Here is a 22,829-nt window from a genome sequence, read left to right on the forward strand (position 1 = left end):
GTTACCATATTCAGTCCCACAGTGCAAAACTATACATCTGCACAGGCACGTGGGGAAGAGCTCCAGGTAGACCTGCACCAACCAGTGATTAACGTTGCTGCACTTGCAGGGGATTGCAGGCCTGTGAAGCCATTTCTAGGGAGCTGTGCCATCCTACAGCAGTTTGTAGTTTGATAGCAAGAGAGGAGGAGGCACCTGTCTTATGAGAGGCTTACTTTCTGCTGTGACTTTGTCACCTCTCTGAATGGCCACAGTCACCTCAGCAGGAAAGACAGATGTTGCCTTTTACCTATAAAGAGAGGTTACAAGTCTGTTGTTTGCTGAAGGGATTATTGCACTAACTCTTAGATGTGTAGATTTACCGATTTCGTAAATTGAAATCCCCAAGTGCAAAGTCTGTAAGGTCTTTTGCAACATCGAAAAGGAAGAGCCTACTTGAAAGGAACAGACAAGAAAGTGACACGGAAAGAAACAGAGAATTCCTACTACGTAAAATAAAGGGTTATGTTTATAATCAAGTATCCTAATGATAAGAAGCAAAATTCAGTTCCAAGCATCTGAAAGGCGGATGCACATCAGTGTTGAAAGGTCCTGCTTTTCCTTCGCATTTGCCTGTGGTGACTTTAGTAGAGGACTGTAAGAACTTTAGAGAAACGCTAGCCCAGGCAGCAGACTTTCAGAGCGGGCTTTCATTTGCAACAACACCACCTTTAGGAAGGCAGCCCACACCGATGATTCGACGCGGTGCGGCCCACCTCACAGCAATCCCTGCCCCGCTGCCGAGACGCCGGCGAGCGATGACGCTGCACGGCGTGACAGGGCGGGGCGGAACTGCGGGCGAGCCCAGCTCGGGGAGCGCCGTGGCGCATGCGGGCCGCCCGGCGGCCGGGGCGGAGCCAGGCCGCGCCGGGTGCAAGATGTCGGCGCAGGGGGACTGTGAGTTTCTGGTGAAGCGGGCCCGGGAGCTGGTGCCGGGTGACCTGTGGGCGGCCAAAGCCTGGCTCATCACGGCGCGGAGCCTCTACCCCGCCGACTTCAACATACAAGTGAGCGCCGCCGCTATCGCACACGCGCGGTGCCGGGGCCTCACGCTCCTCCCCCGCGCGGTCTCTGTGCGGCCTTACTTGATTGATAGGCAGCTCGGCCAATGGGGGCCGAGAGGGGTGGGGCCGCTGGGTGCCGCGGTGACTTCGCGGTTAAAAAACAAAAGAAAACCCTTTACTACTACTACTACTACTATTACTGTTACTATTAGTTAAATTATCTCTCCTGATTATGGCTCTTGTGGCAGCTTGGGGTCTTTGCATTGCATTTGACTGGGTGCGAACCCTGGTCAAAAAACTCTTTGAATTCCAAGTTTTCAGTTCGTGTAAAAGTTAAGCCAGCATGTTCACAGAGCTGTGGAATGTTACGGGTTGGAAGGGACTTTCGAGATCATTTAGTCCTACCCCACTTCCGTGGGCAAGGCCACCTCCCACTAGACTAGGTGGCTCCAAGCTCCATCCAACCTGGGCTTTAACACTTCCAGAGACGGAGCACACACAGCTTCTCCGGGCAGCCTGTTCCTATGTCTCGATGCTCTCACACTAGAGAATTTCTTCATGTTATGTAATCTAAAGTTCCCTTCTTTCAGTTTGTACCTATTGCTACTTGTCCTAGCATTTCGTGGTGAAGAGTCCTTCTCTGACTTCTCTGTTGGCCTCCTTTAGATACTAGAAGGTTGTTAGTGTTAATATTAAGAATATTGTCATGCAGAATTTTTGCCTGAATTAATATGTGATTAAATAGTCTAAATACACCTTCTAATTTCTCCAGCAAATGTTGCAGTCCTTTAATTTTCTGTTATGCAGACCGCTGTGGCAAATTTAGAGTGGAAAGACTAATGTGATTTGATGCGAAGGACAATTTGAATTGATAAATATATTTGGGAAAGCTGATGTTCTGTTCTTGCATCCTGCAGTATGAGATGTACACTATTGAGAGGAATGCTGAAAGGACAGCGTCTGCAGGCAGGCTGCTCTATGACATGTAAGTAATCAGAGCTGGAACTCTGCCTTTATCCCACGTGCTCCATTAATGGAATCAGTTTGGGAAAGACCTCTGAGATGGTTGAGTCCAGACTATGACTAAACACCATCTTGTCAACCAGACCATAACACCAGGTGCCATAACCAGTCTTTCCTTAAACACCTCAGAGAGGGTGAGTCCATCACCTCCCTGGGCAGCCCGCTCCAATTCTTATTACCCTTTCTGTGAAGAAATTCCTCCTAATGTCCAACCTAAACCTTCCCTGGTGCATCTTAAGACTGCATCCTCTTGTTCTGTCACTGGTTGCCTGGGAGAAGAGACTAACCCTCTCACCTGGGTCTCACTCTACACCCTTCTTTCAGGGGCTTGTAGAGAGTGATAAGGTCACTCTTGAGCCTCCTTTTCTCCACACTAGACAGCCCTAGCTCCCTCAGCCACTCCTCACAGGACCTGTGCTCCAGACCCTTCACCTGCTGCACTGTCCTTCCATGGACAAATAAATGTCAGGATTTTCAAAATTATAAACTTAGTGGTTTTGTAACATCTGTGTGGATAAATGAAGCACTAAAGGTCTAATTAATTAAGAATTAACTGTAAAAAGGAAGGTTTCTATTTTCTGTTTTGCTCAAATACATACTTTTATGGGAAGGTTTTGTCTTTGAGACAGATTTTGAAATCACTGTACATTCCTTGCCTTAAACTTTGTTACAGGTTTGTGAATTTTCCAGACCAACCTGCTGTATGGAGGGAGATCAGTGTTATTACATCAGCATTAAGGAATGACTCCCAAGACAAGCAGACACAGTTTTTAAGAGGTAAGGATTCTGTCTTAAAGTAATCTAAAGATAAGCCCTCTAGTTATTTATCTAGCTTGGCAAGTAAGTGTCAGTTTTTCTAACTTTCCCTATGGACTGCAGCGTTTGTTTTTTTTCCCCTCAACTGAGCCTTAGAGACTTAATTTGGTGTGTTAGGCTTAGGAAAAACAAAGGGACATGACAAGCTGGTTCCCATTGCTTTCTCTCTGATACGTGTAGGCTTACTCTGCCAGAACAATAAGCACATAGAAGAGCAATTGAATAGGAAGTAAGTGGAATGGGACTTAAAAATCATTGTCCCAGAGATTGCAGACAAGTGTATGATTATAAAAAATGGAGCAAATTATTATCTATGTAATGAGAAATATAAAGATGAATGGTGTCCAGAAGGCCTTGGCATTCACTGATGGCAACCACAGGCAATTTTGAAAGCAGGATTTACACCTGACAAACTATAATCTGCTGTTTGAAGACATGCTTCAGGAGCTCTAAGAATTCCAGTTAAGAAAACATTTGATTTTTCATGGGGTGTGTTTATTTTTCAGAGTGAATACATAAAACATACAGGGAAATATGTCAGTTTCTTTTTAGTGTCTCACGGGATGTTTAAATTGAAAAAACCTTACATTTTAGTAATGAAACCATTAATTATGCAAGTAGAATGTAATGCCAAATACTTAAGTATTAGGATTTTGAGCATTCCACTTACTAGCAAGTTTTACTTGTTGATTCAAGTTCCTTGCACCCAAATAAACACTATTAGAAATAAATATTTATTTGGTCTTCTCTGAAAGAAACAGACTAATTTTTTAGGTATGTGTATTAAAAGCAGAAAAAGCATAAGGAAATTCCTTTTTGTTCAGCATAGCAAGGTGATGTTTATGCTTTGTCAGTCATCTTTACAATTCAGACACCACGAGTTAAATGTTTTTTTTTAAGGATTATTTGAGACCCTTCCTGGTCGGGTCCAGTGTGAAATGCTCCTGAAGGCAACAGAGCAGTGCTTTAACACATTAGAAAGGGCAGAAATGCTCCTTCTACTTCTGCGGCGTTTCCCAGAGACTGTGGTGCAACATGGGGTAAGAGAAGAGAAACTAGGAGTAATTATTCAGGATATTGGCACTCAGTTTTTTCAGATTTTGCTGAAATGTGTTTTTCTTTGCCTTAATGAGAGGGTGAATCTTTTTATTCATGTTTAATTGTGGCTAATAGTTCAGGCTGCTGTATCTTGAGCTTACAGCCAGGAAGGGATTTGGCGGAATACAAATGGAAGCAAATAAAACAATCCTTTGTTTTGTAAATGAAAGAATATCAGTCATATATTGCTTTTACCTGTCTGTGCGTGTCTTTACTGACACAGTTTCATGCACAGTTTTTCTCTTGGTCTTGTTTTGCTATCTTCTTACATTGCTTTTCACCTGCTATTTAGTGTGAATAGTTTAACTATATATTTGGAGACTTGCACATGCTGTTGCATAGAATTGTTACTGAATTACTGTTCAACCCCACTGAACTGCAGTTCAAAAAGTCTCTAAAACCACTGGTCCAGTGTTTGATTTTCCCCTCTGCTCACACAGGTGGGCCTTGGAGAAACATTATTAGATGCTGAAAGTATTGAAGACCAAGAATCTCCAGTGAATTGTTTTAGAAAATTATTTGGTAAGAAAATACTAATATTCTTCTTTTACTGTGCAACTTTTCAGTATGGCAAGGTTCTGAGGTCAGTAAATTTCTTTCATGATGCTATGATTAGAAAACTGCTTTAGTGAGAGGAGGCTCAGGCCATGTTAATCCAGACTGAACATATGGTACAGATCAGTCCTAGAGCCAATCATGTGAGGTTCTTTCTTGTGTATGGTCAGCTAGAGATGAAGGCTACCATTGCTGATTGAGAAACCTTACCTAGGAGAAATAGAACAAAAAACCCCACAAACCTAAAGGATTTTTTGTTTATTTTCTATTTTAGTTTGTGATGTTCTTCCTCTGATAATTAACAACCCTGATGTACGACTTCCTGCCAGCTTATTATATAAATATTTGAATAAAGCAGCAGAATTTTATATTAATTATGTAACTAGATCTACACAGACAGAAAGTCAATATCAAGGTAAGAATATTTTTACAAAATCAAGCTTTCTTAGAATGTGTCTTAGTATCTTAGTATCATGTCCATAAATAAATTCATTGTTTTTATGTAATGTATCCCGTAGACAAGGATTAATAGTAGTATTTAGTGTTTCTTAGTTCTTTGATTCCAAAATACCAAAACTGTGCTTCATCTACTTAGTAATGATGCCCATGATGCTTCAGCATACGAGTAGTGGGACAGATGTCCAAGATGTCTTTATCCAGCCTATCAGCTCTCTTGTACAAAGATGCAGAAATGCATGCTTGCTCCCTGTTAGCCTTCTGTGTAAAGAATGGTTACCCTGAAAGCTCCAACATAATTTTTACATGTCTTCTTCTTGAAAAGGAATCAGTTTGATTTCTTTATAAGGAAAAAAATGTGCTGGTTTTCCTAGGTTCACAAGATTCCTCTGATATTATGTCTCCAAGCAAGCGCAGCTCTCAGAAATATGTAATAGATGGTCTCACAGAGAAATCATCCCAGATTACAGATCCATGGGAGAGGCTGTTTAAAATATTGTCTGTGGTGGGAATGAGGTGTGAGTGGCAAATGGATAAGGGAAGAAGGTAAGAAAGCTCTACTTTGGTGGGTATTGCCTCATGGAGAGTTTGGCTTTTGAATTCTTAACACAAGAACAATTTCTGTAAGTTCACAGCAGCTTTTCTTTCAAAGACTGTACAATGTAAAGCAAAAATATGGCTCTAAAGAGCACTTGCAAATTAGTTTCCAGTATCAATTTTTGATAATGAAAGTAATGCGTAAGCACTGTAGTGCTGTGGATTAACCTTCCCTATGTGCCTCAGTGAAGAGAAACATGGTAAATGTTTTGTGAAATTTCACTAACATGTATTCCTAGCCTCCACTGACTTGATGTTGGGGAATATCCTCAGCAGAAATACTGAGTTTTTCATATTCACTATGCAGTCTTTCGTTTAGTTGCAGAGTCAGTGTAACATCCTGAATTCTTGTTATCTCTCTTCCCCTCAGAAGTTACGGTGACATTTTGCATCGAATGAAAGATCTCTGCAGATACATCAGTAACTTTGATAGTGAAGCCCACATCAAATATAAGAATCAAGTAGTGTATTCCACGATGTTGGTCTTCTTTAAAAATGCTTTTCAGTACATCAGCAACATCCAGCCATCACTCTTTCAAGGTTAGTTTCTAATGGTTCAACTTCTGTAATGAGCCATTTGTGATTTCATTGCTAATATCTTAAAGATCTTTTCTCATTAGTCTTTTGAAGCTGTCATCTCACAAAGCAACATTTATATCTTGTCATAATTCTCTCAAGCCATTAATCTTACCAACAGTAGTTTGTAATAAATATGTAGTGGATCAGACCAAAGACCAATCTAGCTTAGCATTGTGGTTTCAACCTTTGCCAGAAGCAGTTGATTATGTAGCAAGGAAAAAGTAACAGACCAGGTATTACAGGAAACACCCCTAGGGCTGATTCCTACTCTTCCATGGGCATCATGTTTGTTTGATTTTCTCCTCCGATTTTATTTCTTTGAAGCTGACATTTTCCCGTTTTCCTTCAGTCAAAATAAGGGAAGGTATTTTTGCGTTAGGAACACACAACAAATTTGTAATTAAGCAAATAAAAGCTGAATAGGAAAAGATTTCCTGACATTCACAAGCTTCCAACTTGTCGTTCTTTATATAGTTTAAGCATAATCTTTGAGATGTGTTTTGGATATTACTCCTAATTTGTAATTAATTTGTAAACTGGATCTTTAGCATATGTGTGTTACCTGTGCATTTTCCTACCCACTCACATCTGCATTTGGGACATACCAGATTGCTTGGAACACCTCAGATTGAAATAAACAGCATCACAAAGAGGAATTTTTAGCTTTTATTAATGTAACAGGAAATTCCTTGCAGCAATAACAATTGTCATCATAGGTAATTAGTAGTTATTAATACTACAATTATTGATTAATGTTAAAATTGCAATTTTAATTCTGTGTATTGTGATCATAAGTTTCATCACATTTTTCTGCATGGAGCAAATGATCATTTGAGTAAGGAAGTAGTCAATACAAGTTATGGTTTTTAAACAATTGTACATAGTGTTGTGTAATCAGTTGAATAATAGTAATATTACTATTAGAGTAATATAGTATATTACTGTAATAATATAATATTAATCTATTGCATATTAATTATTATACATTATATGATATGTATTTTATATAATTTATATATGCTGATATTTTATATATGTATAAATATAAATATACATATATATATATATATGCATATATAAAATAAACTATAATGAGTAGCTAAGCTCAGAGGACAAATGACATAGCAACTGGTATGCAAAGAACCTAGAGTCACTTTAACAAATACAGGAACTAATTAACTAATGAGTCTAGTTGTTTGTTTTTTTTTTTTTTTTCTGTCCAGAGGAAAGAAGAGTTATGGTGGGCAGGAGATACTTCAGGTGTGCATGTAGCTTTAGCTGCTTGATCACAAGTTAAAGAAGAAAGGAAGTAAAGAACTAGTGAAAATGTTCCTTTTTAAGTTGTACAATTGAGTATTTCAAAGCTCATATTTTCTGTCTGAACCACCAGAAAAAGAATGTATACTGAGGTCACAGAGTGCAGTTCCTTTGGTGCAACTTTTCTGGTACCCTGTGTAATTTTCTGGTGTCAGGAAAGTATTTCCAAGACATCTTTTACTCATTTCTGCTTTATCATTGAAGTCCATTGGTATTCAGTGCCTTTTATATCTTTTCTATCATTAGAATTTTTCCTCCTTCCCTCTGGAGGGCTTTCTGTAGAATCCTACATATTTTGGAAGCATGTTGTAGAGAAAAACACTGTCTTCTCATCTGTGAGGACTAGATGATCTTCTCATGTGTGTGGATTTGCAAGAAGCATCTTGAGGGAAACTCTTCAATGCATTTCTCTCGCATAATTTGTATCTGCTTTACTGCAGAGTTGAGTAATGAATGAGGCAATTCACACCTCTTCTAACTTTGAGGCTGCCTCCAGGCTTGGCAGGAGTTGCTATTTGGGCTGATGGTTTGGGGGGTTTATTTATAACACTCTCTGCTAGAAAACAATTAAAAACTTTGCAAGCTTAGAGTCTAGAGCTCAGACAGAAAAACAAAATGCTGCTCATTGTATGCCTGTGTAACTTTTTAGTACTGTAAGAAAAGGTCTGCAGCCCTGTCAAGAGTGACAATGGATTTTATTTTGTTTTAGGACTGGAGGTTTTGGAATAAGGACTACAGTGCACTTCTGGTGCTGGGAAGAGAACACTTGTTTGGAAAGCAAAAGACTTAGCTGACTTAAATTAAAGTCAGTATAAGTAAAAGAAAGACCCAATTTTTTTTCTTCTCAGCTATTGGAACTAGGTAGCTCTTGAGGTTCTAGCGGTGAAACTCTTCCAGCATCCCAGCTGTGGTACTTTGCATCCATGAGAAACAGATATGAATCTTATGCATTATGTCTTGCCTCTGTTTTCAGTTCCCACAGGTTAGATTCTGACACAGTGGAATACATCATGGTACAATAGAGGTACCACATTGCAATGTGCTGTAGGTGCAATTTCAATGGTGGTACTTATTGACCTGTTTATTGTGGTGATATTTATTGACCTGTATTTGTTACTTAGAGCAGATTGGCTCTTTCTTCTAAGAGGAGCTTCTATTGTAGTGAACTCTTTACACAACACTTTTGAGTAGATGGGAAAAGCTTAATAGAAGGGTTTTTTTTATGTCAAGAGATGAAATGAATCGACCTTCTACTAAACTCTCAAAATAGTTTCTTTGCAGTTATGAATGAGGCCTTGGCCTCATTTCTTTCTGCAAAGAGAAGAAATGCACAAACTGAAAATACTTGTTTGCACTACTATCTTACCTGGCAGAGATTTCAGAAAGAGAAAACAGATTAAACGATTCCTCTTTGTATTTCTCTTTGACTGAGCTTTGCACATTTATATGCAACTTGATTGTGCAGAAGGAGAAAATGTTTTTGGAAGGAAAGCTGTCTCAGTAGTGATCACATATCAATGTTGTTTGAGATTAAGAAGTATTATTCCTATTTTATGTCTAATGAAACTTAAGCACTGCAGTCTGGAATAATAGGTACCAGATCCTGCTGGATGTTCTGTGACACCAGTGAAAGTAGAATTTGTTCTCTCTGTTTCAAAATGAGGCTTTTCTGTCTTTTGGGAGTGAAGATGAGCTCTGGAAGTGAACTAAAGTTTTCATTCTGTTTACTAAAATAAGTGGGGACAAAGCTGACACTGAGCGATCCTGCTAGGAAAATCTCATCATAAAATACACAAACTTCTTTGCTTTGGTTTCTCATGAGAAATGTTATGAGAATGTTGTTGTGATTTGCTGTGTTTGTGGCTATTAACTTCAGAGCCATTTGTGCCGTTCAGCTGTTGAATAATTGCACTTACATAAAAGCAAATAATGTTTGATCAGATAACACTCGCTGCCTGAGTGTATCTTGTGACTGTACCAGAAGAAAGGGATTCAAAAATACTCTGAACCTCTCAATCATACTCATGTGATGTCTGGTAAATGCACTCTGACCTTCACTGTATGGCTGCTTTGAGGAAACCACAGCTTTACCAGCATAATTTAAACAATTTAAGTGACCTAATTTAAGATTATTTTTGTAACATTATAGTCATTACTTGTGAAGATAAAAAACCAGCTTGCTGTAGGCATAAGACCTTTCAGATCAGTTTAAGGCAATTGTGAATTAATTTGTCTTTAAATCCAGGTCCAAATGCTCCAAACCAAACTCCACTGGTTCTTCTCGAGGATGTACCCAACATCTATGGTGATACAGATATTGATCGTAATAAGCACATACACAAAAAAAGGAAACTTGCTGAAGGAAGAGAAAAAACAATGGTAACATTTGTAGACCTTTTAATTCACTACAAGAATGGCATTGCTACTGGAATTTAGACAATGGTGATTTTGACAGATGTCAAAAAGACATATTTTTAGAGCTACCGTAAATTAGCTGTTTATGACCACAATTTTCAAACTTTCTTTTTTTTTCTAAAGCCAACAAGAATAAAACCATTTTTGCAGCAATTGCTGTAGACACATGTACTGCTGTGAACGCTTTAACTTGAAGGAGTTCAGCAAAGGCACTTAAAAAGGTAGCTATAGCAGTCAGATGTTCTACAGATTAGCTTCCAAAGTAATTGATTTTTCATGATTGGAACTGTCAATATATGTATTTCTTTAATGGTAGGAAATCACTATTTTATAGAATTTCTCTGCTATAAAGAGAATACAAGGATTTCCTTTGTATTGTGCCACTGTAGGCTTTAAACTGAGTCATAAAGTGTAAAGAGTGTATGTACTTAAACAGATGATCTGGGTGATGCTCAGTGGTGGTACACCACGTTTAACAGAATAAATTTGTTTGGGATACTGCTCATCACACTGTGTCACTGAGTTCTTGGCACCAAACTAGATTGGTCCAACCTTTAAACAAGCTAAGTGAAGAATCACTTAAAGCCACTTAAACTAGGACCACGGCACCTCTATATGTAATTATTTTCTTGTGTTCAGTGATACTTCTGTGACTTTAGAGTCCTCTGAAATAAGTATAAATTAAGAAGTTAATCTTTTGTGTTTTATACTGACTTCTAAGCAGAGCTCAGATGATGAAGATCCTTCTGGGAAGGCAAGAAGTCGGCATATTACAGTAAATAAGGCTGATCTTGCAAACTCTATTGAAGTATTAGAGAGTTTCAAACTGGCAAGAGAGAGCTGGGAGCTGCTCTATTCTCTGGAATCACTTGACAAAGGTAAGGTAATTGCATTTAGACTTCATTGCCCTGCGTAGAAATCACTTTTTTATTGTTGAAATGGAATTCCTGCCATTATGAATCCTTAAAATTGAAATTGCTTTGGGTCCTGAGTACTTCTGATAGAAGTTGTAGTAAGAAGCTTTATCAGTTTTTGCATTTCTGAATATTTTGTTCCTGTGTTGCATTTCATTCTTGATGCATCTTTGCATATTCACCCCCACTTCTCTTGGAGCAGTTGGTCAGTAATAGGGCTGATAGTGCTCAATGAGGATGTGTTGGTAATGGCTGTTTTAGTTCATGATTAAGAACATGTGTTTTTACTGTGTCTCCCTTTCTGATAATATCTGGTGTCATAATCTTCAAAAAAAATTCTAAAAAGCCAGTGAACAGTACCACCTACTGCTTTTAGGTTTGTTGGACACTGTGAAGAGAAGCATAATGAAAAAATGAGTGTATAGGAGGAGAGTACCCTATATGTGAAGGATTTAATCCTCTTACTCTTACCCATTTTTTTTATTTTTAAATTAAGCTTTTTATATATATTATTGGTGTTTAACCCAAAGCTGTGAAATGTTTAATATATTCTTTTACTTTTTCTTCTCTAACCACTTAACACAGAGTTCACCAGAATTTGTTTGTCATGGAAGACAGAAACCTGGCTTTGGTTAAGAATCTTTCTTACAGACATGATCATTTACCAGGTAAGAAAACATGGTATAAACTAGGAAAAACACCACCATTGTGTTGCTCTTCTAGTAAATAGCAATATACTTCCTTCTTGTAAATAGGAATTCTGATTAGCCACTTTGACTGCTTATACTGTCTACTGATTTTATGCCTTAAAGTATGACTTTCTGGGGATAGAACTACACTGTTTGCACCACAAGCTTGGTACCCTGCTTTGGATATTCTGTCCCAATAGCTGTTGTTTCAGTCCAGCTAATTTTGGCATGTGGCAAAGACATCCATGTTGGTGTTTTGACCAGTGGATATATGCATAGTGTTATGGAAGATAAGTGCATTTTATTAGTCTGTCAGTGCATTATATTGGAACACAATCAGAGAGAAGTATTTCAAACAATGAAAGGTTTTAACATGTCTCTGTTAACATCTTTACTTCTCCACAAAAATTAGGCTGACTGTGCTCATTCCAATACCATCTACAGAGGAAAGCTTGTTCTTTATTTTTCCTTTGGGAATCTTTTATTTTTGCCTTTACTTGTGCCTGAGCAAGAGCTATTCCAAACTTTATTAGTCTAAATAAAGTAATGTTTAACTCAAGAATATAATTAGTTGATTCTGTTACAAGTATGATTGTAAACTGGCTTTTTAAAGGAGAATTTTGTTTGTCTTCTGACTGCCTTGCAAGTGACTGACCTACAGTCTTGTACACAACTCATCACTGGAGATTGTTAGTTTAGATTTAAATTCTGAAGGCTTAGTACTTTGACATACTCCACTTTGAAAGCTTCCTGTATGAGAATTTTTTCTCTATCTTTCTACCTTACTGTATAGAAAAAACCCTAACAGTTTTTTTTAATATTCTTTTCCTAAGGGGCAGTACAAAAAAGCAATTAGCAGCCTACATCACTTGGGAGCTCTTCAGGGCTCTCATTCTCCCCAGCAAATTACAGGACAAGGATCTTTAGAAAGTCAGAGAGCACTAATCCAGTTAGCATCGTGCCACTTTGCCCTTGGAGAATATCGGGTATGTACTGCATTCCACACATTGGGCCTTCATCAACTGGCCCTGTGGTTCCCTTTTCTCTTGTTCCTTAGAATTTTCTTATTAGCCTGCTTTCAGCAGGATATCAAACATAAGCCAGGGTCTACTGAAAAATCCATGCTTTACTGGGAGAATTATAATTCCTGCCACATCAACTGACTGTCATTTCACAGCTTTTTATATATATGTGTATAATCTATTTGATAGTGAAGATTTGGGGAGTTATGATTTTTTGTGGCTATATGTGTTTGAGTTGTCTGTAAATGTAACCTTAATTTGAATTCCTTAACTTTACTGAATTAGTTCCTTAAATTGTGGGAAAATTATTTTAGGTACAGGCTTCATGTGTCAGAGGGAAAAAAAAAGAACTTCTGTGATCATCTTAAAAGATAGTTAATTATTAACTGATGATATAAGAGACACTAGAATGATACTGTCTGGCCTGACCTCTGCACTTGCTCTACTTTTGCAATACATGTTTTGTGTCTTTAATATCGCAGGAGTGCATGGTGGTCTGAAGTCAATCAGTGTAAACACTGACAATAAGGCTCTGTCTCTTAGGATCTGACATCATCCTAGTACTGCTGGGTGTGTGCAAAAGTGCTTTTGTCCCTTCCACTTTAATACTTTTTCACTGGAAATGTGGTAATATATTTCCACAGACCTTTGCTAGGAAATAGCATTAAAAATGAATTACATTTCCATCATGCTGTCAGAGTGCCATTTTACTTTTAATTTTTACCATGAACAGATGAAATTTTACAAAACTATTCTAAGAATTCATTTGGAAACTTAATCCTTCAAAACAAAATCATTTTTGATTGCAGATATATTGATCTTAAACTCTTGAAATTAAGAATGCCAATACAATGTTTTCACAATGAAAATTGTGTATGTAGGCTCTCAGAGGTTATTTAGTGACAGCTAAATCTTTTTGCTTGGCTAGACTGTACTGTGTATAAAGTTAACTGAAGTTCTAGGAAAGAATTCTGTGATTTTTTTTCCTTTTCTGGTGTCTGAAATTTTTAATCATTATTAACATGTCTGCATATTTAAGAACTTTAATTTAAATTTAGCATGATCATGTCCCTTCTTTTACAGCAAACCTGTGAAAAAGTGCTTGACCTCATGTGCTGTATTTTACTTCCAATACAAGAAGGAGGTAAAGTACAAGAGGAGCAACCTAAAGTCAAGTCAAAATTCAGGAAAGGTATGGAGTTGCTATTACCCTAAACTCAGTGTCAGCTGAACTTTAGTTCATGTGTTCTGGTTGAGTACATAATTATTGTCATTTTGTATTATGAGTGGGGTGGAATTTTTTTATTCCTTCTTGGTTTTGTATTGAGGTTTGCTTGCTTGTACCTTTTAAAGTACATTGATGGCAATGTCCTACCACAGGAAAAGAGAAGTGAAGAAGAAAAATTTAAATGTTTAACTTCACATTTTCCTCCCTACCTGAGATGTGGTAATTTCAGATTTGTTTTGCTCCACTTCAATTTCTTTCAACCTACCTGTTGTGAGACCCCTAAAGAGCTGTTCTGTTGCAGGGTCTGATTTGAAGCTTTGGCCATGTACCAGTAGAGCTATCATGCCTTACTGCCTTCATCTCTTGCTAGCTTGTTTCAAGGTAAGTTAGGGTCAGTTGGAGCTTTCTTGTCACTAAGGCCTAGTTTATGTATCCTGAAACTGCATGGCTGTATCCCAGTGCTGTGTCTGAAGGGCTGTGCCTCAATCCTTACCTAAATGGGTTGGGGAGGGTTTTCTTTTGGAGAGGGGAGTGGAGTGTTGATGGAGGAGGGTTTGTTTTCTCTTTTTTTTTCTCTATTTGTGTTTTGAGCAGAGAAGAAAGAACAGATCTCCAAATTTTAGTCTCTGTTCAGACTTCTCTTGTAGGTCAGTGGAGAGGATTTGGTATTTTAGCTGGAAATTTCCAGCCTGCTTTAGAATTGAATTTCATTCTGCCTTAATATATACTCTTAAAGCACTTCTGTATTTGCACAGATCTAAGTGAGATAAATCCTATGTATTTTTGAAAGCAGCGTGTATTTCCTGATTGTCTGAATGTAATTTTTTTCCCTGAAGCTCAGAGCTTTCACAGACAGCAGAGATGATATGGCACTGGGCCATGTAGTTGTTCTGCTTCAGCATGAGTGGCCGAGGGGTGAGAACTTGTTCCTGAAAGCCATCAACAAAATCTGCCAGCAAGGCAACTTCCAGTATGAGAATTTTTTCAACTATGTCACAAGTATCCTTTCTCTAACTAAGAATGCATTTCACATCCTGTGCTGTTGTGTTGGAAAAGCTGTTAGTTTCAACAGCACCTCTTTCCCTGAATCATATTCTGTATTTATTTTCATACCATGAAAACCTCTTGTAGTAGGCTCGGTACACAATGGACATTTCACACAGTGTAAATACACCTGTCACCTGCCCTGGCACTTGAGAGTACCCTTAAGTACACTGACATTGCATTTCCATTCAGAAAAATAGCAGCAGCTCTGGCTGCTCATGCAAGTGACAGCAGTCTCTTCAATAAGAAATACAGGGCATTATGTATAAGGCTGTTAACAAGAAAGACAAAGTGGTACCTTGTGCTGCAGAGATGAATTATTTTGGCTCTTGTTTGTGAAATGCTTTCTGTGGGTAACATGTTTGGGTTGAGTAAGATAATGAGCTATGTCAAAGTTCATGTAAAGCATGTCTGATTTATCTATTCAGATATCTGACATAAGTTTTGATCATCATACACACAAATGGACAGTTTAATGTTTAACCTAAATAGCCATCAGCCATGGGTCTCAGGAAGCTTAGGGTCTAGCTCCTATCTGAGACAACTAAATAAGCTGTGGTGTTAGAGGAAAGGGGTGGGGGGGGGGGAGGGGAAAGCCACAAAAGAAGCAGCTAAATAAGGGATCAAAATACAAAACTAAAAGGGTGATAATGTGCCAACGTGGTGGCACTTGCTTCAGATGCAGCCTCAGTTTGCACTGCTTTCATAGCCTGCAGTGCAGAAAAAGGAAGTAAAACCCAGGGAATTTTGAGATAAGCCTTCTTTACCTCTGACTACATATGGAGAAACAAAGAAAGAAAAGAAATGAATGGATTCTTTCTTTCTCCCTTTGAAAAGCCATTTCTCATCAGTTTGTGGAGGATTAGGAATACATGCTGTGATCTTCTCTATCACTTTTAGTAATGAGGTACTTCAATAGCTTTTCAGTTTGACTCTCCTTTTCAGCAATGTGGCTTCAAATGTGAGGCATAAGAATGTTCTCAATCATTGTTTCCCTATTCAAATCTTTAACATTTTCTTCAGATATTGATATGTTGGAGGAATTTGCTTATTTAAGAACACAGGAAGGAGGGAAAATTCATCTGGAACTGCTGCCAAATCAAGCAATGTTGATCAAGTAAGGATAAAAAAGCATTTAGTGTTTTCTTTGGCAAAAAAAAAAGGGAGTATGTTCTGGTTGTCTTTGCTTTCATGTTATCTTCTGGATAGTTTGTCATGTCATTGAGTTTAAATTTAAGGAGTTCAAACAAGGCCGTGACTTTTTTCTGACTCTGCTGCTGATCTGTGTATTCTTTTGGGGGGTTCTTCAGTTTAATTCCTGCTTTTACAGGACTGTATTTCTGAGTGTGGCATTTGCTTTGGAGTGATTGATATTGAAGTGATTACAGTTGTGCTCTTTCAGGTAGACAATTCCACTTTGCAGGAATTCTTCAAATAATTAGGCATGAGTACAATGTATTGTTAATAATTTTGCCGGAGTAATGCTGAGCAGAAAGAACTATATTGCTTATTTTTGTGAACAAGATTTATGAAAGACCACTGAACAATGAAAAACTTTGGTATAAAATATGAATTAAATTATGCTCCAGCTACACTCCAGTAACCTTACTGTAAGAATTAGCAGGTCATCTTCTGCTAAGCTTATTGCAAGATGCTGAAGTAAATTAATACTTTGGATTAACTTCCTGGGTGTTCTTACTTGTCCAGTCTTGTTTCAAAACTATCTGCTGCAGGGTTTTAGTGGCAAAATGTGTTGGAATATCCTGGTTATTTATGAGAACTTGTAGTATTCTACTTCCTAAAAGGGAGACTGCTTAAAGTTTGTTGAAATTCCACTTTAGGTCAGTATATTCTGGCTATTCACTAACCAGAAATGGGCTGAATTTTTCAAAATGGGAACCTAACATCAGACAATAGGATCCAAATTTTAACTAGTAAATAGATTTTCCAGAGATCTAGGTAACCAACAAAAAAATGAGATACTAGGTATAATTAAAGGAAAAGTAGAAATTCAAATGCTTAATTATGTGATGGAGAATTTTCTCTTCTAAGCTTTAGATTTTCAAACTCTTACCCTTGCCATATCTCACTGCTTGTAAGCAGCTGTATGAAAACAAGCTTCAGGGCATGCTGCACCACAAATGGTGTTAAGTAATAAGCTTTGCCAGCAAGAGGGCTTAGGACTGAAGACTCCATCTGGTAACTTCTTACCTGCTGTCTCCATTTCATTGCAGTAGTTCAGCACTGTTTCTCTTGGATCTCTTTTGGGGTGGCCGCAGTTACCTTCTGTTCTGAACCCCCAGTCAGGAAAGAGGTAGCAAGAAGTATTTCTAGCAGGACAGAATCTCTCTTTGACCTCATTTTGATCAGTGATGTTTCCTCAGTTACAGAAAGGCTTGTAGAAGAGAAGTCTATTTCTTTCAGTGCTTACTGGGCCAAAACAGTCAAATATCCTGTCCAGCTGGAAAAGCTATGTACAGCGTCTTTTATGTGGCTGTGTAGGGCTGGAAGCACTTCATCAGAGACCTGATGGAAGGGATAGTTCAGGGTGTAGGCCACTGGTCAGAGATGATGTCTACTCCCCTAGTACCACAGGTATTTCTTTAGCTGGACTGGCTGTGAGACCCAGGGATGGTGTCACCCACCAGTGTTGACCAGGTTAGCTCACAGCCTCTCCCAGCTGGGGTTTTTGATGAAGTGTGCCAGTGTAGCCCTGTTTCCTGGGACAATGGTAGGCTCAATATCTGCTGACTGTTTACATCTCTCAAAACTATCACCAGTTCTGGTTGGATGAGCTGCTGCACCACCCTCCCATGAATTAGAAGGGACAGCTCAGATGCTGTTCGTCCATGCTCAGAAAGACTGAGTTTGACACAACAGGCCAAAGATAAAGCAGTTGTTCCTTTGTCTGATCTTTTCTCAGCATAAATGTAGCAATCCTGCATCTTAATGAATGGAAAATGCATTGCAGATATTATGTCTTTTATAAGGACTGTTTTTAGTCTGATAACTTAAAGGGCATTTTCTCCCCAGGGGAATTCCTCATTCTTCTTCCAGTACTTTTTTCTGAGTTCTTTATACTTCATAGGAAATTATATTAATTTTTCTGAACTCAGTAAAGGAAACTGCAGTGTGCTTTTACAAAAGATGAAGTAAGATCTTGGTAGCTGCAGACGTATAATTGGGTTCTGCAAAGTATATATACAGTTTGTAACCTTTTACTTTGCTTGCATCCACTGTAGGAATAAGAAGGTCCATGGTTTTGGTTTTAACTGGTGATACAGGCACCTAATTTTGTTTGTCATGTTGTGTTAACAAGATTTGTTCTATGGCTTTGAATCCAGCACCATTAAGTGCTTTTGAACTCCCTTCTAGAAAAGCCAAGTTTCACAGTTTATCTGATACTCATGTCTGTTGGCTGCTAGGGGGTCCATGGAGATCCAGTGCTCCAGACCCAGGAAGCCGCCAACCTTCCCAGAGAGTCCCGCAAGGAACTGCCTTCTAGGGGGTCTCCTGGCTGGTCTCCCAGCCGCTGGATGAGCCTCAGCAAGAGGTGGCCGTGGCCACAAGTGATCAGCTCTGATCAGTGATTTCATCTCAGTGATTCCAGCTCTGCTTGAGAGGTTGTCCCAGGCCAACTCAGGGAGAGAGAGACGGGAACCGTTGCATGGCAAATTCCACAGAGATTCCTTTATTATCCAGCAGTTCTGTGAAGGGAGCCAGGAACGACTGCTCCCTCCTGGACTGGGGAAATACTGGGGTTTTTATGGGGGAGAGCAAGGGTGGTACCAAGAGGGTAAGACCAATGGGTTACAAAGGATTAACATGGGTCCTATGGCATGGTGGGATAGCTCACCATGATAAGAAAAGGTGAGCCAACCTAAGGAGCATCCTTCCAGGAGGGTTGAGATAAGCTAATCACAGCCTACTCAAGGGACATCCCTCCAGGACAAGGCCATGGGTGGAGCCGGGGCAGGCCCAAGGGCCTCCACACGTGTCAGTAGGGGCAGTGTTAGCTGGTGAGCCTAAAGAGGAAAAGAGCAATATGCAGGAAGTTGTTGCTTAATATCTTGCTCCTCTTTTTGGTAAATCTTACTCTAATTAATCTAATCGTAGCCCACCTATTTGCATAAATTTGATCTGAAAGCTGTGTCCTTCCTTTTACTCATATTCCCATCACAGTACCTCCTTGGGGACAGAGAAGTGAAACAAAGTATCTTGAAAGTGTAATTTTTATTCTGTGAGCATGATTATGCTTAGTTCTGACTGCAGATCTTGCAAACAGTAGTGAAAACACAATTGCACAGAATCCCTTTTGCAAAGATCTGCCACTCTGAGACAAGTAACATCTTGTTGGTCCTTTGTATTTTCTGTTTCCTGTGTCCATTTCTGCAAGTACTGGACTTACTCATGCCAAGAACTCTTGAAAAATTATCTCATTTGATTGAATGATTTTTGTGGCTATTTTATTTTAGGTTATTGTAGCTTTATTAGAGTGTTAAATGTCCAGTCTTTATTTGACTTTTATAAGCTCCATATCTTTTAATAAACTGTAGATGCTAACCCAAATCCCCACCTGTGAGATCTGAAGGTAGGCACCGAACTCAGAAATGTGGGAATCTAAGTGTGAGTTTTACTTCTCTGCTCCCTTTGTAGCATCTTTGCGGGTGAATGGTGCACTCACTGCTCAGGTGCCTAATAAGATTTTGGTGATGTTGTAAGAGACTTAGATTAGGAAGCTAAACCTCTCTCCTATATACCAAATTTTTCCTTTCTCTTCTCCTTAAGTGGGGTGCTGCTCTAGACTGAACCTGTTAGGTTAGTATCTTGTTCCAGATAGCACACAGATATAAAAGCTTAATTTCTTGAGGAAGACAAACTGTCTTTCAGCTGAGACAGCTTTTGGTGGTTAGTTCATGTGGCCTTGGTCATAAATAGGAGGTTGCTCTGAGCGGGCATTTGTGCTCTGGCATTGTGCCATGCTCCAATAGCTGTCTTTATATGTAGTTAGGATTTGTAAAGGTGGAAAAGTCCAGCTGTGGGCTAATGAAAAGATACTTGGGCAATCTTTAACAAATACTGCCATATATTCAGCCTGGCCAACACCCGCTGTGCATGCACTCGTCTTGGGTTCAGCAGCCAGTCCCTTAACTCCAGCCTTTGGGCTCTCCCAGTTTTGCTGATATGCTCTTGCCAGTACTGGAGGGAAGCTATGGTATCTGCACTGCTCCTCTGATTAAATCTTTTCTGACTGACATGCTTCCTTGGAAGAGCTGTGACAGTTCATCGTAGTACAACTATGTATTGGTTTCGCACCTGCTGCTCTCCTTTCTCCTGCTGTTTACTGTCCAAAAAAGCATGTGTATATATTTAGACCACAACTGCAGAACAGCCTTGCAATGAAATCTGGGGATATTTGCATGTTTAATGCTGTTAAGAGTCCTGCACCCCTTTGGCTGCTTGGTGGTCATACTGCTATGTGAGCCCACCCTAGTTCTCAGTTACACCTTTCTTGGAGAGTTGTTTTGCACCAGAAGGGGAGTTGGTGTGTGGGTGTTTGAATGCTGCTATTTGCTGTTTTTTAAAGGACCTCTAGCCCTCCCATGGGGTTACTGCAGCAGGAATTCATACCTGTGCTACAGCCCAGCATACAGACTGCTGACAGGTACCAAGTGGAAAAACCCTGCTCATAGTGTGCTGTGTTTTGTCAACATGTTTTATTGCCCATGGTTTCCGGTAGTTTGTTACTCAATATTTATCTTTTTTTTTATTATTATTATTATTATTTCTTCATTTGTGCCTACATTGCCTGGCAAACCATGTTGTTCTATTATAACATTTATTTTTCTTTTTCCCATAAGTTCCCAGTATCGGTGTCCTTTCAATTTAGTAGTCGCTACTGAATTTAAACAATAATGTAGAAATCCTCAAAAGTTTTTCTGATGTTCAGTCATGTATAAGCAAGAGCATAATCCTTTATTTTCAAGATACTGATTCCTGGATTCAAGTGTAGCAACTTTATTTCATTTAGTTTGTTCTGAATTCTGTTCTGTGTTTTCCAGCTGTAATATAACACACATCTTCCAAAGTGTTGCTGGATCGCCCAGTAGCTGTAGGTTGCATATTATCCTTTAGGCTGTAACTGACCACAGCACTCAACTACAAGCAATGTTTAAGACAATAAAGACTGAAAGCAGGTCTTATCCCATAAGCCTCTGAATATACTGGATTGTTTTCAGTGAAGGTTTGCTTCACTTAGCATAGCTCACCAAAGAATTGCCCAGTAGGCTTTGCCTTTTCTATGTGTTGCAAAGGTCTCTACTGCTTTGGCTGAGAAGTCTCTTCTCAAATGCCAGACTTCTTTATTTACATGAAAGTTAGGTGGTATTGTTGGTGAGGGTTAATTCTGAGATGTTTCCCTTCCTTGTTCCCAGCATCTCTGTATGGGCACAGATGCCCTCAACCTTTATTTTTTATTTTCTCTCTGTCTTTCAGTAGGCTTGCTGGGTTTGGACCAGCTCTTCCTGTCTTACCCATGATCCAGGACTCATCTCAGCATTAGCATTATGCTTTTCTCTCTGAATTAATTTTTCAGTAGTGTTAAGAACCTCATTTCAGAGCATGTCTTTTTTTCCCCTTCCCAAGTAGAGCTTGCAGGTAGTTGTTACAAAGTCTTGATCTCACTTACCCAGTTCTGGACCAGTGCAAGTAAAGGTGCTTTGGTGCTTCAGAACTTTGTTTTAGGGACAAGACTTTGGAGATGAGGCCAGCGTGAGAACAAAGAACTGTTCATAAACATGGCCTTTAACAGGGCAATATCCCATGTTTCCCCAGCCAGCACTGCTTTAGCTAGCTCAGTAGCTGGACCTTTGTTCTGTTTGAAAGCAAGTCCTGAACTTGGCTCAGAATAAATGTAACCCCTTGCCTGGTGTCTAGTATCTTCATAAGAGCTGGTTTCTGCTTATGCAGACTCACAGCCTGGCTTGATTTGGGTTTTGTGAAATGCTCACTTTGGCTAGTTACAGCCTTATCAATGCCCACAGGATTATAAAGCTCCTTCCTGAACTTTGATGCTGGTGGAAAATGCCCTCTGCTCTTTATGGTGGCACCTGTGCTCCAGAGAAAGCAAGTTCATCTTTTTACTCTTCTTTCAATCCCAGCCATTTATAGAAGTGATTACAGGGAAGAAGTGGACTAGGCAGCAAAGGTAGAGAGGAAAACAATTCCTTTCCCCAAGCAAGGAGAACTTTCAACTTGCTGGGTTAAGAGAATCGATTTTCCTATTATCCAGAAGATTGACATTATTTCCCCCTTCAGCAGTCATAGTCAAAGCAGTGAGGACACAGACTTTTTTGCAGCTTCTAACTGTTGAAAGACTTGTAAGCTACTAAACATGATTTTTTAAAAATAGCATAGCACAGGCTCTGACTCATTAAATAAACTTAGATATGGACTGTAAATATATAGTAAGTGACATGCAGTATATTTTAAGTGACTGTAGTTCACTAAATAACCATGATTTGATTTTGTCTCTCTCTCTTTCCTCCATGGCTTAAGGCACCACACAGTTACCCGGGGTATAACTAAAGGAGTGAAGGAAGACTTCCGCCTGGCCATGGAGCGCCAGGTCTCACGCTGTGGGGAAAATCTCATGGTGGTCTTGCATAGGTTCTGCATTAATGAGAAAATACTTCTGCTGCAGACTCTTGCTTGAACGGACTGAATCCTGATGCAGTGTCTTTTATGGAGAGAGGGGAAGGCTCTTTGTATGAACAAGCAGCATAGCAGTGGAAAATCTCTTGTTCAGAGGATCAAGAAGTTCCCAGTAAGTTACAGGCTCTGCAATACACAAACACTACTCAGTGTTTGTTCAGTGCTTGGTTTTCTTATGTGAGCAGATCAAACTTTATCAATAAAACTTTGTTTCAGAAGTCTTTATAACAGCCTATGGTTTTGGGTTTTTTTTCCCACATCATTATACTAAAGTGTGTGCCATAGCTCTTTCCATCTTTACACACAAACAGAGAACATAA

At 39.2% G+C, this 22,829-nt stretch overlaps 1 protein-coding gene across 7 annotated transcripts; it reads left to right on the forward strand.

The window, feature by feature from the left end:
• Positions 1 to 912: 912 nt before the first annotated feature.
• INTS10 (integrator complex subunit 10) lies at positions 913 to 22,731 on the forward strand. 7 transcript variants are annotated; one of them, XM_062492956.1, is made up of 18 exons: positions 913 to 1,046; positions 1,961 to 2,028; positions 2,740 to 2,843; positions 3,783 to 3,922; positions 4,421 to 4,502; positions 4,810 to 4,950; positions 5,366 to 5,537; positions 5,959 to 6,128; positions 9,730 to 9,863; positions 10,621 to 10,777; positions 11,399 to 11,481; positions 12,336 to 12,488; positions 13,608 to 13,716; positions 14,054 to 14,133; positions 14,589 to 14,751; positions 15,820 to 15,913; positions 20,384 to 20,461; positions 22,354 to 22,731. In XM_062492956.1, the coding sequence occupies exons 1-18, from the start codon at positions 918 to 920 to the stop codon at positions 22,508 to 22,510; spliced, it is 2,214 nt and encodes a 737-aa protein (XP_062348940.1). In that variant the 5' UTR covers positions 913 to 917; the 3' UTR covers positions 22,511 to 22,731. The 7 variants fall into 7 exon arrangements, with proteins under 7 accessions (XP_062348940.1, XP_062348939.1, XP_062348942.1 ...); XM_062492955.1 differs by having other exon boundaries at positions 10,624 to 10,777; XM_062492958.1 differs by having other exon boundaries at positions 5,962 to 6,128.
• Positions 22,732 to 22,829: the final 98 nt, after the last annotated feature.

This window comes from Cinclus cinclus, chromosome 5 (assembly GCF_963662255.1).
Source record: "Cinclus cinclus chromosome 5, bCinCin1.1, whole genome shotgun sequence".
NCBI classification, from domain to species: domain Eukaryota; kingdom Metazoa; phylum Chordata; class Aves; order Passeriformes; family Cinclidae; genus Cinclus; species Cinclus cinclus.